The sequence below is a fragment of the Dama dama genome, chromosome 23 (genome assembly GCF_033118175.1).
Source record: "Dama dama isolate Ldn47 chromosome 23, ASM3311817v1, whole genome shotgun sequence".
NCBI classification, from domain to species: Eukaryota; Metazoa; Chordata; class Mammalia; order Artiodactyla; family Cervidae; genus Dama; species Dama dama.
The window spans coordinates 38,961,799-38,988,984 of NC_083703.1; the positions used below are offsets into that span (position 1 = coordinate 38,961,799).

Sequence of the window (27,186 nt, forward strand, 5' to 3'; positions counted from 1 at the left end):
GCCTTCACAGAGGTTGGAAAGCGCTACAAGGTGGCCTCCCAACTCAAAATGAGAACCAGGCTCGTTCGTGCGACAGTCGCTGACTTTCTGGAAATACCAGAACGAAATACCAGAATGAAAATACCAGAACGGCGCGCGCGCTCGGGAAGCGGCGCAGGCGCGACTTGGCCACCTCTAGGCGACCCGCAAGGAAGGACCGCCTGCGACCTGAGGAAGAAAGCCCCTTGCGCCGGCCGGACGCTGTCTTCAACCGTGTCCCGCTTCTCCCGGCTCGCAGTCCGGCCGCCTGCAGGGGTCTCTTCCCACAAGGGCCCGGCACGGGCGCCCTCATGGCCGAGGTGAAGGTGAAGGTGCAGCCGCCCGACGCGGATCCAGTGGAAATCGAAAACAGGTAAATCGGGGAGTGAGGCTCGTTCCCCGTCTCTAAAGCCCCCCTTTCTCCCGGACCCTTCTCTCGTCTCCGGAAGACGGCACACTTAAGAAGTTCAGAGCTAGTCGGACAGTTGACGAGATTGTGTGGCCGGCCTTTCCCTGGGTCTGTCAGGGAAGCTGTCTACTCAGGCGCACCTTTCCTTAAGGTGATCCACGCTCAGAGTGAAGACTCGGCGTTTCCCTCCGGGAAAGTGTTAGTCGCTTGGTCGTGTCAGACTCCTTGCGACCCCATAGGGTACTGGTGTAAACACATTCTGATCCAGGATCGCCCTTGTTACCAAAGAACTCCCGTGATGGAAGGTTTAACCAGACTTAGGGTGCAGTTTTCTATTATGAAGCAACAGACACCAAACAATTTGAGCGCGATATTTAAGTGAAGTTTTTAGGGCACGCAACGCATCTTACGCTTACCCAAAGCATCTCCAATACTCTGGGCACCTGATGCGAAGAACTGACTCTTTTGAAAAGATCCTGAAGCTGGGAAAGACTGAGGGCGAGAGGAGAAGGAGACGACGAGGATGAGATGGTTGGATGGCGTCACCGACTTAATGGACATGAGTTTGAATAAACTCTGGGAGTTGGTGATGGACAGGGAGACCTGGTGTGCTGGAGTCCATGGGGTTGCAAAGAGTCGGACACGACTGAGCGGGTTAACTGAACTGAACTGAAGCATCTTACAATTTTATATTCTCTCCCGTGCACTGCAGTGTTTAGGTTACCACGGAATTTATGAAGACCCCAGCTTTCTTAAACTGTTACTTATTAGTAACACATATGATGATCCTGTGACAAGGTGAAACTGGAGGTTTATTTTTGTTTGTTAGTGTTAATTCCAAAAACAGGTCCCAGTTGTGAATTGTCCTAAAAAAACTTTGTCTTCCCTCCAGAAGTGTTTGATCTTCCTCCTACTTACAGACTTATGGCTACCCAAGGCACTATCTCTTCACTTTGTTATCCTTGTTGCATCTGAGAAAATTGAAGCCTCAGTTTTAATGTGTTTTTCTGTGTTTTCATTTGATTTTTGTCCTAATTTAAAGTTCATATAAATAAGAAATGCTTCTCTTAAATACAATAAAAATGCTAACATGTACTTCAAAAGCATCTTCCTCATTTTTAATGTGCTGTCATTCAGAACCATTGTAGAAACCCAGATTATCTGTCAAATGTGAAAAAAGGCACATTTCTAAACTGTTCTACCTGTATTTTTCCCCTACTGCCTCTTGAACTAGGTAAAAACATGAATATCATTAATTCTTTTGTCCCTAGGATTATAGAATTATGTCACCAGTTCCCTCATGGAATCACAGACCAAGTAATTCAGAATGAAATGCCGCATATAGAAGCCCAACAGCGGGCAGTGGCCATCAATAGACTGTTGTCCATGGTAAGGTGAATCCAACTAGTTCATGTAATTATTTAAATGTTGTGATTGTCATTACTTTCTTTTATGTGGAATGAAACCATTCTCAAAAGTGTGTTAGGTTGTGACTGATAAGACTTCAGACCAGGAAACAGTTCAGACTGCCTGAACTAAGGAAAGAAGTAATATGCATTTTTACAAGACAAATGAAATAATTGTATTTTAACTGTTATATTTAGTAATTTGTCACTGAGGTACATACTGGCACACATGTACATGTAGGCATAGTCTGTTCCCACCTTCTGTTTGCTTCTTGCTGCTAGTAAAGGCAAATATATAGCAAAGGCTTTGGATCAAATACATAAACTAATAGGAAGATTAAAAGACAAAAATGGAAAAATCAACTGTAACTACAATAAAGAGCTAAGGGATAAACATGTGATGATTGGGAAGAAATAGACAATTTCTACAGACCAGATTGTAATTGTCTGATTACTAATTCAATTTTAGTAATAAAATTGAATTATTAGTCAAAGCCTCCCAGCAAAGAAAAGTCCAAGACTAGTCAGCTTCACAGGGTAGTTCTACCAAACATATAAAGAAGAGCAAATACCTATCCTTATCAAACCATTCCAAAAAACTGACAAGGAGGAAACACTTCCAAATTCATTCTACAAGGCCATCATTACTCTGATACCAAAACCAGACAAAGATACCAGTAAAAAAAGAAAATTAGAAGCCAGTGTCTCTGATAAATATACATATAGAAATCCTCAACCAAATATTAGCAAACCACATTCAATGATATACAAAAAATCATACACCATGAACAAATGGAATTTATTATAAGAATGCAAAAGTGGTTCAGTATGCACAAATCAGTCAGTATAATACACCACATTAACAAAAGGAAGCTTAAAAGTCACAAGATCATCTCAACAGATGCAGAAAAGGCATTTGACAAAATTCAACGTCTATTCATGATAAAAACTCATCAGAGTTGGTACAGAGAGAACATACTTCAACATAATAAAGACTGTTTCTGACAAACCCACAGAGAAAATCATCTTCAGTGGCGAAAAGATGAAAACCTTTCCTCTAAAATCAGGAAGACAGGAATTCCCTGGTAGTTCAGTGGTCAGGACTTGGCACTTTCACTGCCAGGAGCCAGGTTCAGTCCCTGGTTGGAGAACTAAGAGCCCACAAGCTGTGAGGCACGGCCAAAGAGAAAGAAAAAAGTAAAATCAGGAGGAAGAAAAGGAGGCCCACTCTTACCACTCCTATTTTAGTATTGGAAGTCCTAGCCACTACAGTCAGATATGAAAAAGAAAGCATACAAATGGGAAGAAGTGAAACTGTCCTTACTTGCAGATGGCTTGATGCTATATAAAGAAAATGCTAAAGTCTTAATCAAAAAAGCTATTAGAACTAATAAGGGAATTCAGTAAAGTTGCAGGATCAAGATTAATATACAGAAATCTGTTGCTTTCCTATACACTAATAATGAACTATCAGAAAGAGGAAGCTAGAAAACAGTCTCTTTTAAAAGTAACATAAAAGGAGTAAAACAGCTAGGGACAAACTGGTGAAAGACCTAACTTTGAAAATTATAAAACACTGATGAAGGAAATTGAAAATACTACAAAGTAATAGAAAGATATCCAATGGTCATGGACTGGAGGATTTAATATTGTTAAAATGTCCATATGACCCAAAGCAATCTACAGATCTAATGCAATTCCTATCAAAATGCCTAGGACACTTTTTACTGAACTAGAACAAATAATATGAAAATGAATGTGAAACAGAAAAGAGTCCAGATAGCCACAACAATCTTGAGAAAAAGAACAAAGCTGGAGGTATCATGCTCCCTGACTTCAGACTATACTACAGTATGGTTCTGGCATAAAAAGAGACACATAGATCAGTGGAACAGAATAGAAAGCTCAGATATAAACCCATCCACTTATGGTCCATTAATCTAAGACAAAGGAGGAAACAATGCATAATGGGGAAAAGAGTCTCTTCAACAAGTAGTGCTGGGCAAAATGGATAACCACATGTAAAAAAATGAAATTAGGACATTTTCTCACACCATATATAAAAACAAACTCAAGATGGATTAAAGGCCTAACAGTGAGATCAGAAACCATAAAACTAGAAGAAAACATAGGCAGAACACGCTCTGACAGAAATTGTAGCAGTATTTTTAGAGAAATGCAAATCAAAACGATAAGGTATCATCTGACACCTGTCAGAGTGGCTATCATGAAAAAGACCACAGACAACAAATGTTGGTGGCAATGTGGAGTAAAGGGAATCCTTGTACTCTGTAGGTGGTGGGATCTAAATCGGTGCCACCACTATGGAAAGCAGTATAGAGATTCCTCAAAAATACTAAAAATAGAACTACCATACAATCCAGCAGTTCTACTCCTGGGTATATACATCAAAGAAAACAAAAAGATTAATTCAGAAAGGTATATGCACCCAAATGTTCCCTGTGGGCACAGTGGGTAAAGCTTCTGTCTGCCATGTGGGAGACCTGGATTCGATCCCTGGGTCAGGAAGTTCCCCTGGAGAAGGAAATGGCAACCCACTCCAGTACTCTTGCCTGGAAAATCCCATGGACGGAAGAGCCTGGTAGGCTGCAGTCCATGGGATTGCAAAGAGTTGCACATGACTGAGCAACTTCACTTCTTAAATGTTCCCAGAAGCATTATTTACAATAACCAAATGTGGAAGCAACCTAACTGTCCATCAGCAGATGAGTGGATAAAGAAGATGTGGCAGATATAGATATACACACACACATATACATACAATGAAATACTACTCAGCTGTAAAAAAAAAGAATGAAATTTGCCATTTGCAATAGCATGGATGGACCTGGAGGAGGGTATTAGTGAAATAAGTCAGAAAGACAAATACTATATGTTATCATTTATGTCTGGAATCTAAAAAAGAAACAAATATGTTAATAACAAAACAGCCTCACAGGTATAGAGAACAAATTGGTGGTTACCAGTCAGGAGAGGGAGTGGGGAGGGGCATAAGAGGTGAAACAGGATGTGTTGTACAACACAGGGAATATAGCCAACATGTTATAATAACTTTAAGTGGAGTACAGTCTATAAAAACTTGAGATCACTATGTTGTATACCCAAAACTAATATAACATTATTTCAATTAAAAATAAAAAACAGTGCACCAGATTGCTGAACGCTGTCCTAACCAAAAGAGAAGGAGTGTTGGTGATTTCTAGTCGCTTCACCATGGTGAAAGTCTTCAGCTTCTGGAAGCATAGAGCAAGGGGTGCTGGAAAGTGTGGTGATTAGAAATGTTTTTGCCCTCAGATTCCACTTTCAGCTTTTTCCTGTCTGTCTGAAAATTATCCTCAGCAGTCACCTGTTGCCAGTCCTGCAATGAGCAGTGGTGAAGCTACTCAAGAATTTTAAGCAAGGGAGTAATTGTTAATAAATCACTAGTGTTGCTGGTTTTAGCTCTTAAACCATCCTCAAATTCGTTCCCTTGTTTTCACTCCTCCCACCCCTGCATGTGTTCAGACTCTTGGCTTCTGCTTGAACTGTTAGGTGTATCTTAACAGCCTTCCTGGCTGCGTGTACCTCAGAGCAGTCTGCTCTGTCTTAAAGGCAGTTCTGACCAAGTTACTCTCCCACCAGAAACCCTTCTCTCAGCTCTGGAGATTCAAGTCCAGACTCCAGGGTTTACCACTCTGAGCCCCTGCCTTCCCCACCCACCTCATCTCCCTAGACCCCCTGCCTCACAAGTTTGTTTTCACAGGGAACAGCTTGTTTCTCGGTTCCCTGGCATGTCACGCTATTTAGTGTCTCAGGCCTTTGCTCATGCTGTCTTCCCTGGTTAAAAGGCCCTTCCTCCTTTCCTCACACACTGACTCTCATCCTAAGACTCAACTCCAGGCAGCCCCCCTGAACCCGCAGGCTGGGCCAAAGCGGCTTCCCTGGGAGCCCATCCCCCGCTTCACTCGGCTCTGTCCTCATGCCACCCTATAGTATTGAAATCAGCTGTGGAGTTCTCTCTCGGAATTCATGTCTGTCCTCCCCACCCCAAAGATGTTCCCAGGACAGGTGTTCAGTAAATGTTCACCTGAATTAAACAACTGAATGAAGTTTCCAAATTGGGCTTTGTGGTTCAATTTTTTCCACTTAGGGGGCCAGGGGAGGGAGGAAAAGGACCGGTGTTCACTGATATACCAACGTGATTCCAAGTTATGGGTCTGCCCAGCCTTGACTCATGGGAACCTCTCTCAGCAATGCTTCTCTGAACTGCGAGGAGCCCAGTGGTACAGCCATTGGCATTCTCACAAGTTCAGACTCAAGGAAATGCAAGAGCATGGCAGACACGCTTAATTTTATATTTGACTTGTACAAAACAAAACTACTACAGGCCTTTTATTCATTGGTTGATCTTTCTGCCTAATTTTCATGTAACACTACAGAGATCACCCATATCAGTAAATGTTACTGTTAATGTTGTAAATTTTATTTAATCATTGTGTCAACATATTTTTGCATGTATAGCCTTTATCTGAACTTTTTAAAGATGTTAATTTTATTATGTTTATATTTATTCAGTTTACTTGAATATGAAATTTTATTATTCTAAAGCTGCTTGTTTAAAATTCTTCATGCATTGATCATATAATCAGGCTAGGATCTAACATGTAGGAAATTGTTAGGTAAGAATCTGCCTGCAGTGCAGGAAACCTGGGTTCCATCCCTAGTCAGGAAGATCCTCTGGAAAAGGAAATTGCAACCCACTCCAGTATTCTTGCCTGGAAAATCTCATGGACAGAAGAGCCTGATGGGTTGCAGTCCATGGGGTTGCAAAGAGTTGGGCATGACTGGGCAACTAACACTTACTTACTTAGTATTTGGGGAAATGGTGATATAAAGAGTTAAGTTTAAAAAATATATGTATCACGTGTGATATGTAGGGAAAATCTTAAGTACTCAAGGGAGGAACTGACAACTATACAAGGTAGGATATTTTAGTCTGTAAAATATTGAAGAATGCGTTAATGCTTGCCATTAGATTTGATATGTCTCCAAAATAGTTCACTGATATTTTCTTTCTTTTTAAAAAAAAAAAACAACTTTAGGGTCAATTGGATCTCTTAAGGAGCAATACAGGACTTCTGTATAGAATAAAGGATTCTCAGAATGCTGGGTAAGCACATGATTTTTTATTTTTAATATTGTAAAAGTAATACATGTTTGGGTGGAGAAGGCCAGTGCAGAATTACATCGTGTAAACTTGTCCTTCAAATCATCTCACTTCCCACAGGAGTTCCATTTCCCAGAGATAGTGGCTCTAAATAATTTGATATATATCCTTCCTTATAGGTATATATAAATATATATAGATGATTATATATTTATATACCATATATTTATATTTATATATAATCTCTTTTCTTTCTTTTTTTTTTTTTTTTAACAAATTGGATCATGCTATCCATACTGTTTTGCAACTTGTTTTTTTTCACTTACTGTATCTTGGACATCTTTTCATTCTGGTACATACAGCCCTGTCTCATTCTTTTTAAGGTAAGCCCTCCTTTTGGTAAATAAGTCAATGTGATGACCTTGTCTACTCATTCATTTAAGTGGTCATGTAGATGATTAGATTAGCCTGTATCTCTTTGCCTATTTAATTCTGCTTTATTCCCCTGCAGTAAAATGAAAGGATCAGATAACCAAGAAAAACTAGTGTATCAGATCATAGAGGATGCAGGAAATAAAGGTAAGCTTTAGAGGAACAAGCAGAAAAAAACGTTATCTCTAGGACCAGATATTAGGGACGGAGATCCTGGCTTCCCAGGGTGTAGAGCAGTCAGTTCAGCCTGCTGCCCTTTGTGTTCAAAGGAGAAGAAAATATCACACACATACTCACACACACATATATATATATACATATTTATAATGTACATATTTTGAAGGACACCCGAGAGTGATGCTGTTGTTGCATGAAGGGAGGCAGGAACTAGATGGCCATGGGCAGAGATGGAAAGAAACTTCTGAATTCTGAACCATATACATGTATTATCCAAAACAAATAAAACTGAAGGGTTTTTTTAATCCTCACTCTCTAAATTTTGGAAGCCTTCATTTCTTCCTCTTATCTGTTAATTGTGGATCATAACATCTCTTTGGTTTTTGTAGGAAACCACAGGACACCTAGTGCAGCATGGCAGTGTCTGATGTAGCTCCCTCCACAGCTGTTTAGTTCCTCTCCTGTCGCCCTCAAAGAACGGGATCTAAATTGCTGTTACTACAGTTTAAGACCTGTTTGAGTCATTGATATTAGCTTCAGCAATTATGATGTAACCTAAAATTGTACAATTCTATATGTGTTAGGAAGTTAAATTACATTTTAAAAATAAATATGAAGACAGCATTCTCTATTTAAAACAAAATCTGCCTAGCTTATTATGCCTTTTTGTTGGGAAGAAAATACAGCAAAATACTTTTACATAAATTCCCTTCATACATATAATACTTATTTCCTTCTTTGAAAGAAAAATCGTAGCTTTCTGCACAGGTTCTTAGTGACTGTAAGAGCTATAATCTTTCTGTTTTCCAAGTATAATGGACATACATACACACAGATTCTCTCATAAAGGTTTTTTTTAATTCCTTTCCATTGAGGATGGCAGCTGACCCTGACCCAAACTTAAGTTTGTTTTTTACAGTATACGATCTAAAGTGAAATTTATAGAAAAAAGAGGCTGGAATGTAGGAGGGCATGGAAAAGCCATTGTAAGTTAATTCAATGACATCAAGATTTTTCTTCCTTTAGAAAAATGTCCCTTATCATATGATTTTTAAAAGATGCCACACTAGCATTCCAAGAAATTTCCAGTTAGAAAATGGAACATACAACTTTCTTGCATATTTTTGTTACTTTATCTGAGATTCTTACCTGTGCATCATTTTTCCTATAGCAATGCTCCAGGATTATACACATATTTTGCTAGATTTACAATGAGATATAAGCAATGGGAAAAGAAACACAAATCCTATAGTGTTAAACTTATTTTACTTTATTTTCTTACAGGAATATGGAGCAGAGATATCCGATACAAAAGCAACTTGCCATTAACAGAAATTAACAAAATTCTAAAGAATTTGGAAAGTAAAAAGCTTATCAAAGCCGTTAAGTCTGTGGCAGTGAGTAACAGTCTCTTTTCTTCTCTTGAATGTTCACTGTACGTATATTGCTTCAAGGATATTTCAGGTGTTTATCGTTCTTTCGGCTATGTCATGATTTAAAACAACTGATGAAAAAAGATTTTTAAAGTTGTAGCTCATATTGGACCATTTGGAGATGCTGCTTTAGTCCATTAGCTATAACACATGTATTCTGATAATGTCAGGTGTTAATAGGGGAAGCCAAGCACAAGGTGACTTGGTATGCTGTCCTGAGTGAAATAGAAAGCTTTGGGGTTTTTAAGTCTTAGTTTTGGAAGACTGCTTTGGTGCCTTTTAACCATCTGCTGTGTGTGTGTGTTTTTTTCCTAGGCCTCAAAAAAGAAGGTGTATATGCTCTATAACCTGCAGCCAGACCGCTCTGTGACAGGTGGGGCCTGGTACAGTGACCAGGATTTTGAATCTGAATTTGTGGAGGTGCTTAACCAACAGTGTTTTAAATTCCTACAAACCAAGGTGAGCCATAACTGAGGAAACATCCTTCCAAGTGGTTTTTCTTTTTTTTTTTTTTAAGTTTTTTTCATAAGGAATGTTTAATCATACATATCGTATCTTATAGGAATTGAAAATACTGAAATTGGTCCTTTTTCCTAAACAAAATAGGCCCTGTTGTTGATTATCTTCTATAGAAATTGTGTTCAGAAGGTACTGGTATTGTTCATGAAATTTATATTTCTACCCTTATAGGCAGAAACCGCACGAGAAAGCAAACAGAATCCAATGATACAAAGAAATAGTTCATTTGCTTCATCACATGAAGTGTGGAAGTATATCTGCGAATTGGGGATCAGTAAGGTCAGAGCCCAGTCTCTAATTTTCATCTTATTTTTAAAAAGTTTTGCTTCATCGTAGGGATATGGTTTACAGTGTATTCTAAACACATCTGGCCCAGACCCTCTTCTCAGGTGATACCTGTGTACATTCTACAGAACCCGCAGAATGTAGACCCCACTGTCCTAAGCCAGGCAGGAAAAGGCAGTCCTTGCCGTCAGGCACTTTCTGAACTGTATGTCCTTGAGCTTGGGCTCCAGAGCAGCAGAGTGGAAGCCTGGCCATGCATTTCACTACCAGATGCAAAAGTCTGTTCTGACAAGTTCTTGACTCTCCTGGGGACATTTCAACATATGTGCCAAACATCCGTCATTAGTATCGGTTGTCATTTATTGGTAGTTTCCTACTTATGAGATGTAAGTGGCACTGTCAGCACATTCTTTTGAACATCTGTACATGTGGACACTGCTTGATTGCCCCTCACCATCAGAGAAGATGCTGAAGTGGCTGCTTGGACAAGTCATTTTCATTTCTGCTCTCCAATTCTCTTTTATTTAAAAAAAACAACACAGGAATTTGGACTATTTGCTGTCTAAAGTACCTTTCTGCTTAAGCATTTTTATAAATCTCCATCAGATTCTTGCCAAAGAAATGTGACAAGATGTCTAGATCCTCCTTAGGAGGGCGAAGCTCAGCAGTGAGCTCAGAGCTCTATCCCTGGGATCTGAGTGGTCCATTCTCACTCTGGCCATTGTTCAGCTTCTTTGTGCTTTCAGTTATTCTAGCATACTCCTTCCCCACTTCATCAAGAATTGTGACCTGTTACTGTTATCAACACCCTCCAGAAGGATGATTGCTTATTTTGAGTCCTTTCTAACATACTGCTTTTGTAGGTGGAGCTGTCCATGGAGGACATAGAGACCATCTTGAATACACTCATTTATGATGGGAAAGTAGAGATGACGATCATTGCTGCCAAAGAAGGCACTGTTGGCAGTGTGGACGGACACATGAAACTCTACCGGGCGGTCAGTCCCATCATCCCGCCCACAGGCTTGGTCCGGGCCCCCTGCGGACTCTGCCCAGTGAGTTAAAATGGCTTCTCTTTCTACTTTACTGCCTGCTAGTGCAGATCCCACCTAACTTACCAGCAAGAGCTGCTGACACCACCATGTAACCTTGATGACATACCTTTAGTGAGCACGTCATCACCTTACATTCTTTCCTGTAATAACCACCTTAAGGAAATTGGTTTTCTGCTCTTGATCCCAAAATGCACAATTCTTTTCTTAACCTTTTATTTTTTATTGGGGCATAGCCGATTAACCATGTAATAGTTTTAGATGCACAGCAGAGTGATTCAGCCATACTTATACATGTGTCTATTCTCCCCCAAACTCCCCTCCTATCCAGGCTGCCGCATACATTGAGCAGAGTTCCCTGCAAAATGCAGTTTTTGCTGAGGGCTAACCATTTCACCTAAGGAGGAAGGGTAGTGGGGTTTGGTGAGAACCTGTTGTTGGCCAGACATGTTTTTGAAAATGTCTATGCTGTCATAATCCTCCTGCATCCCTTGGAGTTAGTGGTATTAATTAGTATGAGGGGGCTTAGGGCAAGGAAGATTGAGAGCCTTCAGTTGACTTGACAACGAGGCCTCACACCGGAGGTGACGTGTTCGCCCTTGTAGCACACCCACACTCGTCATTTGTTCCTTCCTATGCGTGCTGCAGGCTCTGTCCCTGCTCTTGGGGCGTGTTTATTCTTGGACTGCCTGTCTGCTTTCTATTGTCTACAGCTCTCATGCCCTGGTTTCAACTCCCAGAAAAAAGGCTACTCTGTTGGGAATTCTATTTAGCACTTTCACAAAAAGGATTAGTCAAGATTAAGTCATTCGTGTGTGCAGACCTCCGATCCTGGACCGTTGCCTGCCTTCTGCCCAGCGGGCAGGTAGACTAGTCAGCTTAGTGCTGTGGCAAACGGTCTCCGTCTCACTCCATGACCAGAGCAGGTCCTCTTCCAGGACGTTCTTAGATACAGGCCTAAACTTTCACTTTGAAAGTTTTGTTTTTAATATTGCTTTAAATAAATGCTTGAAATATTGGATATTTTGTTAGAATTTTTAGTTGTAGTTGATATTTAAGACATTACCTATAATATACTAATTTTAAAACCTGAGTTTGAATGTAACCATTTTTCTTTTCTAAAGGTTTTTGATGACTGCCATGAAGGTGGTGAGATTTCACCATCTAACTGTATTTACATGACAGAGTGGCTCGAATTTTAATAGAGAGCTATGAACTTTGCTGATGTTTTGCAAATGAAGTTACTTCGGGTGCAAATAATTTAACTCATGATGGAACATCACACTCCCTTGAAAGCATTCAAGGTACAGACTTGCTGCTACAGAAAAATATATTTTTTAATCTATGAAGACTAAATTTATATTGATAGTGTAGTCAGCAGGGTATGAAACAGATAATAAGGTTAGTGGAGAAATCCATTCTTCAGTAAGTAAAATACTTAGAACCTCTGGAAGACCACCTGTTGGAACTTTCGAGATTTCTGATGATTCACGGGAAAAGAAGCCAGCAAGTCAGTATTCACCAAGGACTGTGATAACGGCTGGAAATTTAAAATGCCTGTTTTTTTTTTTTTTTTTTTTTAAATGCCTGTTTTAAAGGTATTTATCAAGGTCTTCATTGGGAATTTTTTACATATGGCTCAGTGTCACCATTTCTGTTTTCTCCATGGTTTCATTGAGAAGAAACGAAAAGTGGGGAAGGCAGGAATAGCAGGGGAGGACGCAGACTTGGAGCATGAGATGGGAGACAGTAGAGCATCCCTTTCCACACACTACTGATGCCTTTTTATGTCAGAAATATTCTTTCCAAGGATTACATTGGTGTACTTACCTCAAACCCAAACGGTGACTGTTGTCAAGGACATGTTTTCAGTGCATAAATTCATTCATTTGTTCATTCATTCATTGTTCTCATCCTAAAGGGAATATCTTCCCTGGCTCTTTGTTGTTAAAGTCTGTGGCTCAGTTGTATTATTTGCTAGAATTTTCCCCTAGATTCTTATTTAACTAAAATTAAAACTAAAAATAATCCATTGCCTTTCATTCCTTTTGGTGGGGGAGGGAGTATCATTCTTCTTTCCTTATCCTATCTTCAATTTGTTTCCATATTGTCTCAAATATTATGTTATAATCAAGAAGCTGTTATAACTGTCCTTAGTTCCAATAGCACTTACAGTCCCAATCCTCAGCTGAATAGAAAACAATAGGTCACTTGATGTTTTGTTGCACAGAATTCAGCTACAGGGCTTTTTCGGATCTTAGCTAAGTACTTTCACTTTGTAGCGCCACTTAAAGGTTTCTGTGTCCAGGCCAAAAGCCAGGGGCCAAGGGAAAGGAAAGTTACTACTGGGGCCTGGGTTCAAACCCCAGTTTGGAGAACCATCACAAGGGTTATTTTAAGATAAATAGTAAAATAAAACTCAGCTCAGTAACCAATTTGTAAGAACCATATAAATTCTGTGGTGAGCTCTATAGAATTAGCATTTGATGACACTGGTGTTTGAAATAAAGATCATTTCAATTACTGGGTATGTGTAAGATCCAGAAGGGTCTGAGAGCCTGAAACTACAAGGGCTTCTGTTCCCCTGAGAGTGGAATGGTAAGATGAGTATCTGCCTTTCTGGGAACTGGCCTGTCAGAGTCAGAAGTGGAAAGAAGGAACCAGTTTGCGTTTTAAATACAGATTTTTTTTTTTTTTAATACAGATTTTGTACTATATCTTAAGCGCCAGAGATTGTTTAAAGTTGACGATCTGTGGCTAAACCAGAAGTATTCCTTGCCTACCAGACTAAAGAGTCCCTTTAAACTTTTTCCCCTTGGCCTGTTTTCCATTCTGAATATTAAGAAGGAAAGAGGTGATTGAAAAATACAGCATCTCTGATGTTGGTTACATGGATATTTACAGGAGTAAGTTCTGACCAAAACAAACTGTGGGGCTCTAAGCTCACAACGACATCACGAAGTCCAACTGGACGTGAAGTCCTACTCCTCACAGCTGATCTCCGTTTAGCGTGTGGCATTTTGCTCACCTGAAAACATATTCCCTGGAGTCTGTCAAGGCCTGTCTCTGCTTTATACTGATCTGCATGTACAGAGTCAAACAGAGAAACACGAAAGGTCACGATCTAATAGTTGTAATGGGATTCTGTCATATAACTTCTCTGATCTCAGTTTGGTGATGAGTAAGTTTTATGGAGCCGTAATTTTTATCGTGATCAACTAAACAAACCAGTCAAAAGTAACTCAGTGGAGTCACTTCGACTGTGGTGGTGGGTGAGGGACAAATGTGTCACGAGCTCTAGCACAGTGCTGTCCAGGAGAACCTTCTCTCCGGATGGAAATGCTCTGTATCTTTGTCCAGCAAGGCAGCTGCTAGTCACCCATGATGGCAGAGCACCTGCACTGTGGCTTCCAGGAATGAAGAACTGCACGCTGTCTTGCTGGCTCCCCAGGGCTACTGGCTGCCATGCTGAGCAGCACAACTGGACCACCATACGGCTCCAAACTCAAGTTACTTTTATAGGAGTGAAGAATATTGAAGTTAATTATTTCTTAATTGTATATATTTGTTTTTTTTCTACAGAGAAAGAGTATAAAAAAGTATTATGAACTGTTATTTTTATAAGTTTTTACTTTTAAGAAAGGACTACAAAAAAAAAAAAAGGACTACAGAAAACAAGGCAGAACATATAGAACAATTACTACTGCCAAATAATTCAAACAGAATCAAACTTTGATTACAGGCTTGGTCATATCAGTGCCAAACAACCTCTCTTAAGAAAATTATTCGACTGACTTATCTACTTGGCTTTTCACTAACTCATCAGATTTATTTTTAGTTATAAAAGACACCTTCAGCGCAGCAAACTCAAAACATCCCTGGCTGTAGAAAATAAACAAGAGACATCCAGCACACCATACCTACCAAGATTCCCAGCCCCCTAAGGTAGTTACTGCTGAAAGCTTAGAGACTCTCTCCTGAGTTTTTTAAAGCACATTTAGAAATCAAGACTCTTCAGCTTCAAATGACAGCTTTGAATCTTCATGAGGTGTAAACAGTGGGAATTCACATTACTGAAGCAAATGTCAGGTGTGAATTTACTGGCAAGTGTTTGAGGCAATACTTAGAGATCATCATAGCCAAAAAACATTGGGAAATGAGAAAGGGTTTTTTGAGGGAATGTGATTAGAAGAAAAATCATGGAATGATGCTACAAGATCTCAAGGCCCATGGAAACTGAAAGGTAGAGCACTTTACAGAACAAAACTTGAGGCGTGGAAAGATCATTTTTTTAAAGACTTTGTAACAGAATCCAAATTGTTCCCATGACTTCATCCTTTGACATGTTGTCTGTTTCTCAGGCTTTTCTCAGGCTTTCCAGAGAGGCTTGTACAGCACCTGGCTAAGTGAATACCTAAGGCAGAGGTCACACAGGGATGGCCTAGACCTTGTATCTCAGTGTTTGTAAATTTATTTACTCTGTAGCTGCCAACTAACATAACCCATATGTCTGTGGGTTGAGCATAATTCACGTACATATGGATTTTATATATATATACACTCAATAGTCCCTAAATATAAGACCTACTGTATAAATTTGTTTTTCTTAAAAAATCAGAAAGATTGGCAATACCTTGGCAAATTCCCACGTGGCGACAGGGCCCAGGAGTTCTCCCTCTTCGTTGCCCTTTTGCCTTCAGCAGTCTGGCCTGATCCTCGCCGATCCAGTCAGCTCTTCTCATGTTCCCCACCTGCCCCTGCACACCCCTGCCTCCAGCTCCTTGTTTGTCACTCTTGACATGCTTGGGGATAAGGGGTCAGGTGTCAAAGGGGAAGGCCTTGGTCTGGGTTAATCTCTGGGGTCAGCTCCCAACTGAAGAGTGTTTGGAGCTCTTCACCAACACTCTGGACCTTTAGTCATGTTTTCTTTCCCCGACAAAAGAAAAGTTTTATGTCAGAGAGCACTGCAGCTCCTTCAACATAACATGAAACCTGTTTTAATCGGAACTGGGGGGTCAGGAAACCTGGGTTTTGTTTCTGTCTTACTTTGGACAGGTAAGGGTGGTTAAGCTGTCCCCTGTCCCTTACCAAGTGGGAAAAAGAATATTTTAGCTCACAGCAATTTGAGGAGATGTAGATTCTGTTGAGAACAAAAATGCTGTTTGAAAATTGAAATGTGTGTTTTTTTAGGCATTTTGGGCCTTAACTGAATCTGTTTTATGTGTCAGTATTCATCTGATAATAGAGACTGTTGATTATTAATAATCTGATAGTTGCCCTCCTCCCATGTTATTACACAGACAGCAGGAACCATCCTGTCTACGCTGGTACCTTCAGCATGGACCTGACTACACTAACCAGTTCATGAAACTCCGTGTTCTGGAAATGGCCGCGGTCAGTGAATTTGTACAATTTGGCTTTCAGACTGTCGGCCACTTCTTGTTGTTCCTTCCAAGGAAGGAATGGGTCATCGGTGGAGCCAAACTGCACAATGTGAGGACAGTTGGCTTTGATCTTCTCCCACTGCCAGGGCCGGCTGAAGTAGCCTGTGAGAAAAACACCGAGCCTCTCAGTGCCCTGGACCGTTTCCACTCTAGCCGCTCTGGTGAAGACCACAGCAGGGACATGAAGAATCTGAGCCCCACTGTGAGTCTGCAGATCTGCAGATCTTAGATACCATGGCTACTGGTGAAGAGGGAGGGTGTGGTTCGGGGGCTCAGTTCTAGTCTGTGGATTACAAGCTGACCCACTGCCCTAAGTGCCTACCTTATATCTAAAGATTGGTGGTGAGTATGTCTCACATGTGATTAGATGTCTTGTTAGCCTGTCAGAAGACAGTCCTGTTTTATCATGCAGCCCCTTGACTACAGGGAGGGCCCTCCCCAGGGTCTCTGCCTTCAGACTTACCGCTTGCACGCTCATTCGCATCTCCCAGGTCAGATGTGTACGCAGCCACTAACACGATAGCATACACCTGGTGGGTCTCGGCGTACCTGGAGAGTCAGGAATGACGTAGCTTATGTCTAGTGTTAAATGTAATTCCCAGAAAGGCAGTAAACCACCCAAAGTCACTTGACTCAGCTTACAGAAAGCATGTGCTGCAGGCTGCTGAGCTTGGTATGAAAAAGAGCAAGCAGACTGCAGAAGAACTAGGAGCCCAGCAGGCAATTGCCTCACCTGGGCTACCTGAGCTTCTACTCAGTTCTCAAAGTAGTGCAGGCCTCGCCTGGAATAAGCACAAGTGTAATCATCTCGATGTATGGGTGCATCCACCTTCAGCCCGCGCTGGCTTTACCTGGTTGGTTAACACACAGATTCCCTGGCTCGGCCCCAGAGCATCCGATTCAGAGGGCTGAGAGTGAGGCCCAGGAATCAGCACTCTAAGGCATGACACCTCCCCAGCCCAGGTGACGGGTGCGGGTGGTCTGAGTCCTGCAGAACCTTGCCTCTCACACGATGCTCCACGCTGTGCTCTTACTCATTTGCATTGTGTCACATCTGTTTCCCCCCCAGCAGGTCTGGGCCTTGTTTCTGACCCTGTTCCCTCGAACAGTGCCCGGCAAGCAGACACTCAGCTGACTGTGTAGATAGTTCCCTCACTGAGCAGAGACTGGGCTCAGGAAGGGGCTCCTGCCTTTAAAAGAAGGCACTCGGTTATTAGCAACGGCCTGAGAAAAATTCAGCTGGCCTTGAGTTGGTACAGATTCCGGTGTAAAGTGATTTCTTCATTTTCCAGACAACCCCTTGCAGCTTGTGAACACTATGACTGTAACATGATTCTGCAGGTCCGCATCAGAAAGCATTCTCATAGCTTCAACAGGTGTGGCTTACAGGTTATGGAACCTGGCAAGATTTCTCTGACAAACAATTCATGTGACATCCTGAGAGACTGAGTGGGACAAGAGGCCACACCAAACAATAATCCTTTGTCATCCAGCCTCACAAATAAGGAGGAAACCCAACCCTAACAGGCTATTCAGCCAGCTCTGTCCTTACTCTAGGCCTTAGAAGCCTGAAGGGTGATGTTCTAATGGGGAGCAGCAGGGATGTGCCTGTTTACCCCGAGGACTGGGGGTGGGGGTGGTTAACAGCCACCACCCTTCCACAGGCATTTATTGAGCACCTACCATATGCCAGATACTCCTCCAGGCACTGGGGTTTCGGTGTCAGAATAACAAAGTCCCACCTCATGGAGTTTACATTTGAGTGGCAGGAGACAGACAAGAAATGAATAGGATGTCATATGATGAAAAGTGCTATAGATAATAAGGGGCATCACAGATATAAAGGGGGTAAGATTCAGTGAGGTGAGGTTGCTGTTTCACAGGGAGTGATTCCAGAAGGCCTCACTGGAAGGTGACATGGAGCAGAGACTTAGGAGAAGGCCACACAGGTTGTCTTGGGACTAAGTCCAGGTAGGATGATGGCCAGCACAGGCCTAAGGAAGGCTCGTACTCAGAGTGTTCAAGGACTGCAGTGAGGTCTATAAGCTAGGCTGAGGGCAGCCAGGGGGAGATGGCAGAGATGACATGGGTGGTGGTGGTGTTGAAGGCCAAGACGTTCTTCTGGGGGGGTTGGGAGCCACTGGGGTTTGGAGGTGCTCGTGTTTTAAAAGGATCATGGTATCTGTGTCTGAGTGGATTAAATTTCTTTTTAATCCACTAACCAAACCAGGAAGGAATTAGGACAGATCATGTTACCACTTCTGAGGGCAGCACTGTTTCCTCTGCAGTGGAAACTTAAGACATGCACCAGCTATTTCCCAGGCAAGCATGGCTGGAGCCCGTGGCAGGGGTGGGGGAAGGGGGTGACATTCAACAAGGACTGAACCTCATGGCCGCGATGGCCCCGGAGCTGTGGCCAATGATGATGGTCCCCTCGTCACAGTGCAGCTCCGTCTCCATGAAGGGCAGCCAGATGCTCTCTCGTGCTGTGACTGAGGTTCAGGGGAAAGGAAGAGTCTGTCACTCAACAGGGGCAGTCTCAGTCCAGTCCTGCCCACCCTTCTAACAGGACTGCTCAGTAAGCTGCAGGACCCCAACAGGGGATGGGGCTGTTTTCACAGAGCCAAAGTTTTCTGTGTTGCTGTTGGAAAGACTCAAATCTGTAGTTTGGGTAAATAATTTTGTTTTTATTTTTTTTACCATGTTCTTATAAAGAAATACTAAAGAAAAAAAAATACAACTCTGAAGTTTTAATGTAAACTTTCCAACTGAAATCCTCTTGACAATATTGTCTCTCAAGTTGACGTCCACATATGCTCTTTCTTTCCAAGAAGGAAATTCCTGAGACAAGTCACAGACATGCTCAGAACAAAAGTGGCAAGGTTACATTTTCTAATATTAGGATCTCATAGAGATGCTATAACTTTTGTCACATCTCTGCCTCAAATGAAAAACCCATGAATTCTGCCTGAAAATATTTGACTTAGAGAAGGGAAAATCAAGTTGCTTACAAAGTTGAAAATTTTGTACCAACCCTGGGTGCTCTTCTTGCTCCTTCTAGAACTTTCTATCACATCTTTTGGTTTGTAGCCTCCTCCCCCCAAATACTTGCCATCATTCATCCTGAGGTATGTATTCCCTTCGGCTTACCTACCAGAAAATGGCAAGATAAAAACCCAACAAGAGGAGACTTTTTAAAGATACATTTAAAAAACTTACTTGGGTCAGGCATGTTTTTAGACAAACACTGGAAACCAGGTATCTACAATACGAGGGGGAAAGAAAAAACTATTATAAGGAACTTAATTACAACTAGTAATGGCTTATAAGAGATGAGACACCTGATATGAGCTTTATCAATTCAATAAGTATTTGCTTCTATTATGAAATGAAGTGGGTTAAGTGCTATAGGATTAAATATGAACAAGCAGTCCCTCATGAACTGCCACCTGTCAGTAGTTCTCTATCCAGCCAGCTCTGCAGATCTCTATATGTGCATCTACAAATCTCCATTTATCATCACCGGTGTATATGTAGACAAAGGGCTCCAGACAAACTCAGCTGGAGCCAATCTGACTATGCTCCAGGGAACAGGTAAGATGTGGCTCACAAAGCTGGTACAGAGAGTGGGAGATCCCATCCTCCTGGACAGCTTTTCTAGCTCCATCGTGGTTCTCACCCATCATCCTGGGATTTTATTCTAGACCTGCTCTAGGAGTTGGCAACTCAGCAAACAGTCATTGCCTAATTGCGGAAGAGGGTTTAAAAAAAAAAAAAAAAAATTTCAATCTGCAGAAGACAACACACAGATGCCATTGTTATAAAACTCACAAAGAAGCCAAATTTACCAATGTATTGTTTAAAGCATACATATGGAGGTTGAAAAGCACATTAATTTTTTCTGAGTGGAGTAAATTTAAAAACAGATATACCTCCCTGGTGGCCCAGACGGTAAAGCGTCAGCCTGCAATATCAGAGACCTGGGTTCCATCCCTGGGTCAGGAAGATCCCCTAGAGAAGGAAATGGCAACCCACTCCAGTACTCTTGCCTGGAATAGTCCATGGGTGGAGGATCCTGATGGACTAAAGTCCATGGGATTGCAAAGAGTTGGACATGACTGAACAACTTCACTGGTTCACTGGTTCAGAGGGCAGGGAAATGCGATGGAGGGACATACAGATGGCTCTGAAGGTATTGGGAAGGTTCTAGATTTCAGCTTGGTGACAGGACTCTCTGGTATTGATTACATCGTGCTTCATGATGAACACACGTGTTACGTACATCCTTTGTATATATCAACATTATGAATTAAAATATTTAAAAGTCTGAAGCAGAGAGCAGAGGAGACAGAATTATCTGAACCTGCAGAAGATACGGGGAGCGGGCGGTCTCTAGTTTCTACAGGTGAAGCTAGGACTCTAGCCTCAGCGAAGCCCTCCAGCTTGCTTCACCAGCCCAATTTCCAGCCCTCCTTGCAAGGTCTAAGACAGGGCGGCAGGGCTTTGCACGAAGGGGTGGGAGCGAGGCGCCCTGCGGAGCCAGGCCGGCGCTCCCAGCGCAGTTCGGCGCGTCTCCTACCTGCTCCAGCTCCCTCTTCACCCAGCCGTACCACCCGTGGGTGGCCACATCCTCGCCCCCATTCCCCGGGACGATCACCGCCTTGCAGGGAGCAGCCATGAGTGCAGCAGACCTGTGGTGCTCAGGGGAGCCTGATCAACCGGGGAGCCTGCCCTGTGGCATTCTGGGAATTGTAGTTCCGGGGTGGCAAGCGCGTATCCCTGTGAGCCACTGGTCCACCTGCTGCCCTAGAAGCGCGGGCAGACCATGCGGGGTTCCAGCAGATGTAAACCACTAGCGCTCTCATCCCCCCAACCCCCCTTATTTGGAACAGAGTGTGGTATGCCAAGAATGTGTTATCTCTTACCTAAAATTACTAATATTTCTATAGAAAATGTGTTTTCATTTCCTAAAAGCTGAACACAACCCGTTTTATTAGTTGAGGATTCCTGATTTCAACATGGTTTTTAGTAGAATAGTCAGTATCAGCCAATAACAGTCAATAGCAGCAGGGGCATGGGGGGAAAAAAGAATTAGGACTCAAAGACTAGTTAATTTAAAAAAAAGCTAAAAGAAAATGCTTTGTTGAAACCCTTTGGGGAGTTCTGGGTTTTGAGGGGGGCATGAGCCACTCATTACCTTGTATGGCCTTCAATAAACTTTACTCTACTCCGGACTCTGATGTTTCGCTATTGTTTGGCCTAACTGTGTATCATGCACATTAACTTGTGTTCATTAGCCTGTCTAGGGGCCTGTATATCCAAAACACTTAATGTTTCATCCTGGGTTTTGTACTGAATTCTTCTCAGGGTGTATTGTAGGTCAGAGGCTGCGGTGGCTCATGACTGATCCCTGTAGAACTGGATGGCAGACAACATTCTTTATTTTACATTCTGTTCCTCTCTATGTCTTCATGGCTGTAACCAAGAAAGGTCTTGGGACTTCCCTGGTGTTTCAGTGGATAAGAGCCCACCTGCCAATGCACGGGACATGGGCTCAATCCCTGGCTTAAGAAGATTCCATGTGGTGTGGAGCAACTGAGCCAGTGCAGCACACCTACTGTGCGCCAGTGCGCCAGCCCCAACTACTGAAGCCCACGCACCTAGAGTCTGTGCCCTGCAACAAGAGAAGCCTGTGCCCCACAACTAGAGAATAGCCCACATTCATTGCAACTAGAGAAAGCCCAGGCACAGCATGAAGACCCAGTGCAACCAAAAATGAAATAAATAAATAAATATTTTGAAAAAGAAAGGTCTTCACCTTTTGTTGTGAGTGAAATGGTTTACTAACTTTAGAGACAAATTAGCTTACTACATTTCTTCAAGGAGTTTCGTTCTCATTGGCTTACATAGGGGAATAGAATTTGCCTCCCCCAAATATGTTTCTTGGTGTATTAATTATTTTAAGCTGGTTATTTTATAAGAAATAGCATAGTTGGAAAAAACTTTTAGCCAGTAGGAATTATCCTTTTGTAAGAAACATTTATATTTGTAAGAAGAATCTCCATTTGTAGGTTGTCTCCCTCCTGGTACTAGGAAGAGGATGACCACATCTCTAGAAAATTATGAATGAAGAAGGCAGTGAGTTTAATCTGCCCAACCACATTGCCCTTATTTACTGTGTGACCTCTGATAACTCACTCCTCACCCTCAATATCCTCTTTAGTCTTTAGTTGAGAGTTCCAAAAATACATCTATTTCTGCTTTATTGACTATGCCAAAGCCTTTGACCGTGTGGATCACAATAAACTGTGGAAAATTCTGAAGAGATGGGAATACCAGACCACCTGACCTGCCTCTTGAGAAACCTGTATGCAGGTCAGGAAGCAACAGTTAGAACTGGACATGGAACAGACTGGTTCCAAATAGGGGAAAAGGAGTACGTCAAGGCTGTATATTGTCACCCTGCTTATTTAACTTATATGCAGAGTACATCATGAGAAACGCTGGGCTGGAGGAAGCACAAGATGGAATCAAGATTGCAGGGAGAAATATCAATCACCTCAGATATGCAGATGACACCACCCTTATGGCAGAAAGTGAAGAAGAACTAAAGAGCCTCTTGATGAAAGTGAAAGAGGAGAGTGAAAAAGTTGGCTTAAAGCTCAACATTCAGAAAACTAAGATCATGGCATCTGGTCCCATCACTTCATGGCAAATAGATGGGGAAACAGTGGAAACAGTGGTTGATTTTATTTTTCTAGGCTCCAAAATCACTGCAGATGGTGACTGCAGCCATGAAATTAAAAGACACTTCCTCCTTGGAAGCAACGTTATGACCAACCTAGACAGCATATTAAAAAGTAGAGACATTACTTTGCCAACAAAGGTCCATCTAGTCAAGGCTATGGTTTTTCCAGTGGTTATGTACGGATGTGAGAGTCGGACTATAAAGAAAGCTGAGTGTAGAAGAATTGATGCTTTTGAACTGTGGTGTTGGAGAAGACTCTTGAGAGTCCCTTGGACTGCAAGGAGATCCAACCAGTCCATCCTGGGGGAGATCAATCCTGGGTGTTCATTGGTAGGACTGATGTTGAAGCTGAAACTCCAATACTTTGGCCACCTTATGCGAAGAGCTGACTCATTTGAAAAGACCCTGATGAGGGGAAAGATTGAGGGCAGGAGGAGAAGGGGATGACGGAGCATGAGATAGTTGGATGGCATCACCAACTCAATGGACATGGTTTGGGTGGACTCCAGGAGTTGATGATGGACAGGGAGGCCTGGCGTGCTGTGGTTCATGGGGTCGCAGAGTCAGACACGACTAAGCAACTGAACTGAACTGAACTGAGGATGGTTTTTAAGGTGAGGGTTTCAATCATTTTGATAAGTTACTTAGTTAACCTGGTCTTTCCCATGTATACATGTTATTAAAATTTTGTTTCATTTTCTCCTGCTAATGTCTCATATTGATTTAATTTTTCAGCCAGCTAGAAGAACCTAGAAGAACAGAGGAAATTTTCTTCCTTCCCACACTAATCAAGATAACTACACAGTCACATAAATCAACTATTCCTAAAATTCACTATTCCTAAAGTAAGGGAATTCCAAAAATAAATAAATTTCGAATACTTTAAATATGACAGATTGAAAAAAAATCCTTCTTACAGAAATTTCTAGTACTAGGAATCCAGGTTCAAATAACTCAAGAAAATTTTTGGCAAATGATAGTTTTCCAATGTTTGGTTAAAAAAAAAAAACCAGCTATGTCTTTCTGTAAGAGAGAAGAATAAACCTGACTCGATACTGGATTTGTTTCTTTTACTTTAAACTTTGTATTCAACTGCTTTTGCTTCAAGTTAATCACTAAAGGGAAGTCATCTATAAGCTTAAAGTGTCCATAACCGCCCAGATTAGGAACTCTGCCTCCCATGCCTGCGTGTTAAGCTAAAATACCTTTCTTGAGTTCACAGGAAACATCCTGACCAGACCCACCTGTGAATAGGTGCAGGAAAGAAGAAATCAACACATCCCCTCCTCAACCTGGTGGGAACCAGTCTTCTCAGTCTGCTGGCTTTCAGAATAGTTTCTATTCTTCGCCCCAACAAGTGGTCTCCCGATTAATTAGCCTGTTGTGCGGGCAAGCAGCATGAGCTTGGACTTGGTAAAATTTTTCCACTGTGAAATATAACACAAATGTGTATCACCTTAATTGTGTCTCCTTGCTCAGAGAATAATTGACTTGAAGGTCCTAAAGTTACACCATTTTAATAAAAAAACCCTAACATTACTCTTACATAATGGTTTAGAAACATGAAAATTATAAATTTGTTCAATAAAACTGACCCATTATTCAACTTTTTTTTCCTGCAACTAATTTTAGAGAGTTCTAACAAATTAGATTAATACATCTCTTAAAGGAGCTTTGTTCTCATTGGCTTATGTAGGGGAATAGAATTTGCATATCTTGTGGAAGCTAAGTTCCCCAACTAGCGACTGAATCCAGGACCTCTGCAGTGAGATCATGGGAGTCCTAACCATTGGACAGTGAGGGAATTCCTGAAAAATTTTCATATTAACAGTAACTTCACAGTACATCAACTTGAAACTTATTTCTATTATCCGTTGGTCATTTAAAACTTTGTACTAATATTAACTTGGTATTGGAGAAGGCTCTTGAGAGTCCCTTGGACTGCAAGGAGATCCAACCAGTCCATCCTAAAGGAGATCAGTCCTGAGTGTTCATTGGAAGGACTATGTTTAAGCTGAAACTCCAATACTTTGGCCAACTGATGTGAAGAACTGACTCATTTGAAAAGACCCTGATGCTGGGAAAGATTGAAGGCGGGAGAAGAAAGGGATGACAGAGGATGAGATGGTTGGATGGCATCACTGACTCAATGGACATTAGTTTGGGTAAATTCCAGGAGTTGGTGATGGACAGGGAGGCCTGGCGTGCTGCAGTCCATGGGGTCGCAAAGAGTCGGACACGACTGAGCGACTAAACCGAACTGAACTGAACTAACTTAAGCTAATTAACTCTTGGACACCTTGCTATGTCTAAAAATAGTTTTAAATTTATATAATTTTGCTTATTCTTGTATGTTACACAGAAGCGGAATCTCTGAATTAGATTAACAAACGCGCTCCGTTTTGCCACTTAGAGGGGGTAAAACGGTAGTGGGGGTTGTAGAAAGTTGCGTCCTATAGCGTTAGGAGTTTCGTTAATCTCTTAAAATGCTTGACTACGACAGCTCCCAATTATTCACCTTCTCATGGAAGGATGACAGGGATAGAGGAGAACTGTTCACTAATGCCAGGCGCCGCAGAGCCGTAACGCACCTGCGCAAACCAGGACAGGAACACCCACAGAACAAAGAACACGATAATTATACACCTGTTCACCGACGCGACTCCTGCGCGCACGCACCCCACGCTCCCTTAGCTCCGCCCCCTCGTGCGTGCCGACACCTCCTTCCGTCCAATTTCGGTTTCCTCTGCGAGGAGCCCGCCCTGACCTCTTCCGGGACCAGACGTCATCGTTCTCGCTTCCCGGTAACTAAGGTGATGAGGGGACTTCCCACTGAAGGGAGCGGACGTCTTATTGGACGGCGGAGAGCTCCTGAGGCGCCCTGGTTGCGCCTAGAAAACAGTTCTGTATGCGCCGGTGTTCCGTGCGACAGAAAGGTTTATAGGTGAACGTGGAAAAACGTGTGTTCTGAGGAATTGTGATTTTGAGGCGCGAAGCGCGTCTCACTTGCCCTGTTTCAATATGGCGGCGCAGCCTGTCTGAGTGTCTTCCTTCCGCTCTCCTGCCCCCAGGCCATGTTTGATTGGCCAGCGGGCGGCGCCGTGGAGTGACGCACAAGGGTGCTGACCAATCGGCTTAGAGCTGAGGTGGACTTGGTGGGAGCCGGATCCCGGCTTTTAGCAGCTGTGGTTGCGGAAGGCTGCGGCCAGGTGAGCTCCTCCGGCCAGGTGAGGGGGCAGCACGGGTGATGAGGCCGAGGGCTGGGACAAGAGTCTCTTCTGAGGGCGGGTGGGTTGCTCCTGGGGCGAGGCCTTTTCCCGGCAGGCGGGGGAACTGAGGGGATCGGTGACCCAAGGGTTTGTTGAAAGTGGCGCGGTCCCCGACAGCTGGGGCGGCGGGCCGGCTTTTGGCGCAGGATCCCTCGGCCTCGGGGGAGGGGTGGGCCCGGAAGGATCCAACGTCCATTTTAAAGTTGAGGAACTCGAGAATTAGGTTAAATGATTTACGCTTCGTAAGGGAGCCGGAGCTAAGAACCCAGGTCCTCAGACTCCTTGCTTAGCCTTAGCTGTGTCCTGAAAAGTCACGCCCTTAAAGTGAAATGAATGGTACAGATTTTTTTTTTTGGGGGGGGGCGCAGATATATATACAGGATCTTTACAGTTTTACTTTTTCATAATTCACCCATTCAGCTAGTAACCCATTCTGAAACTTTTCCCCTTTGAAAATACGATGTTAGGGATCGACTCGTCTCTAGAAAAATGCACTGTTGGCTCATGCACACAGTTTTGCATGTAATTTCAGAGGATTTATTGACCTGGTTAAGTTCCTTGTTGGCTGTGAGCCCAGAGTTAAGAATCCATGCTCTTGAAATAGTGAGGGGAAGAGAGGCAGTGGGAAATGGACAGTGCAGGTTTTAATATGTAGATGCCTGGGGACATAGGATGGAGATATAGTACCTATTAATAATGAAATGTTTTGAGAAGGAAAATGGTCACTTAATGAAGCCTGCTGAGGTGCTTGCAGAGAGTGCTTTCATTACCACATAAATTACCTTTTGCTGCCCAGGCGGTTGCCGAAGTGTTTCTTGTGTATACAG

At 42.4% G+C, this 27,186-nt stretch overlaps 3 protein-coding genes across 5 annotated transcripts in view; 2 read left to right on the forward strand and 1 right to left on the reverse strand.

The window, feature by feature from the left end:
* The first annotated feature begins 27 nt into the window (after positions 1 to 27).
* POLR3F (RNA polymerase III subunit F) lies at positions 28 to 12,931 on the forward strand. The gene is made up of 9 exons (XM_061126420.1): positions 28 to 391; positions 1,699 to 1,816; positions 6,936 to 7,003; positions 7,512 to 7,579; positions 8,894 to 9,006; positions 9,358 to 9,501; positions 9,733 to 9,840; positions 10,710 to 10,901; positions 12,023 to 12,931. Exons 1-9 carry the CDS (start codon positions 330 to 332, stop codon positions 12,098 to 12,100), a joined length of 951 nt encoding a protein of 316 aa, XP_060982403.1. The 5' UTR covers positions 28 to 329; the 3' UTR covers positions 12,101 to 12,931.
* On the reverse strand, positions 12,756 to 21,067 carry RBBP9 (RB binding protein 9, serine hydrolase). Its single transcript, XM_061126421.1, has 5 exons — positions 20,922 to 21,067; positions 19,562 to 19,604; positions 18,729 to 18,834; positions 16,806 to 16,891; positions 12,756 to 16,444 (listed from the first exon to the last, which is right to left on the reverse strand). The coding sequence occupies exons 1-5, from the start codon at positions 21,018 to 21,020 to the stop codon at positions 16,218 to 16,220; spliced, it is 561 nt and encodes a 186-aa protein (XP_060982404.1). The 5' UTR covers positions 21,021 to 21,067; the 3' UTR covers positions 12,756 to 16,217.
* A 4,836-nt stretch (positions 21,068 to 25,903) lies between these two features.
* SEC23B (SEC23 homolog B, COPII coat complex component) overlaps positions 25,904 to 27,186 on the forward strand; it is a 34,070-nt gene continuing 32,787 nt past the window's right edge. Inside the window, exon 1 of one of the 3 annotated variants that reach the window (XM_061126424.1) lies at positions 25,904 to 26,299. The gene's annotated coding sequence lies outside the window, so the exon portion shown is untranslated. Of the gene's footprint in view, positions 26,318 to 27,186 lie in introns of all 3 variants that reach the window. The other 2 variants (XM_061126423.1, XM_061126422.1) reach the window with 2 other exon arrangements.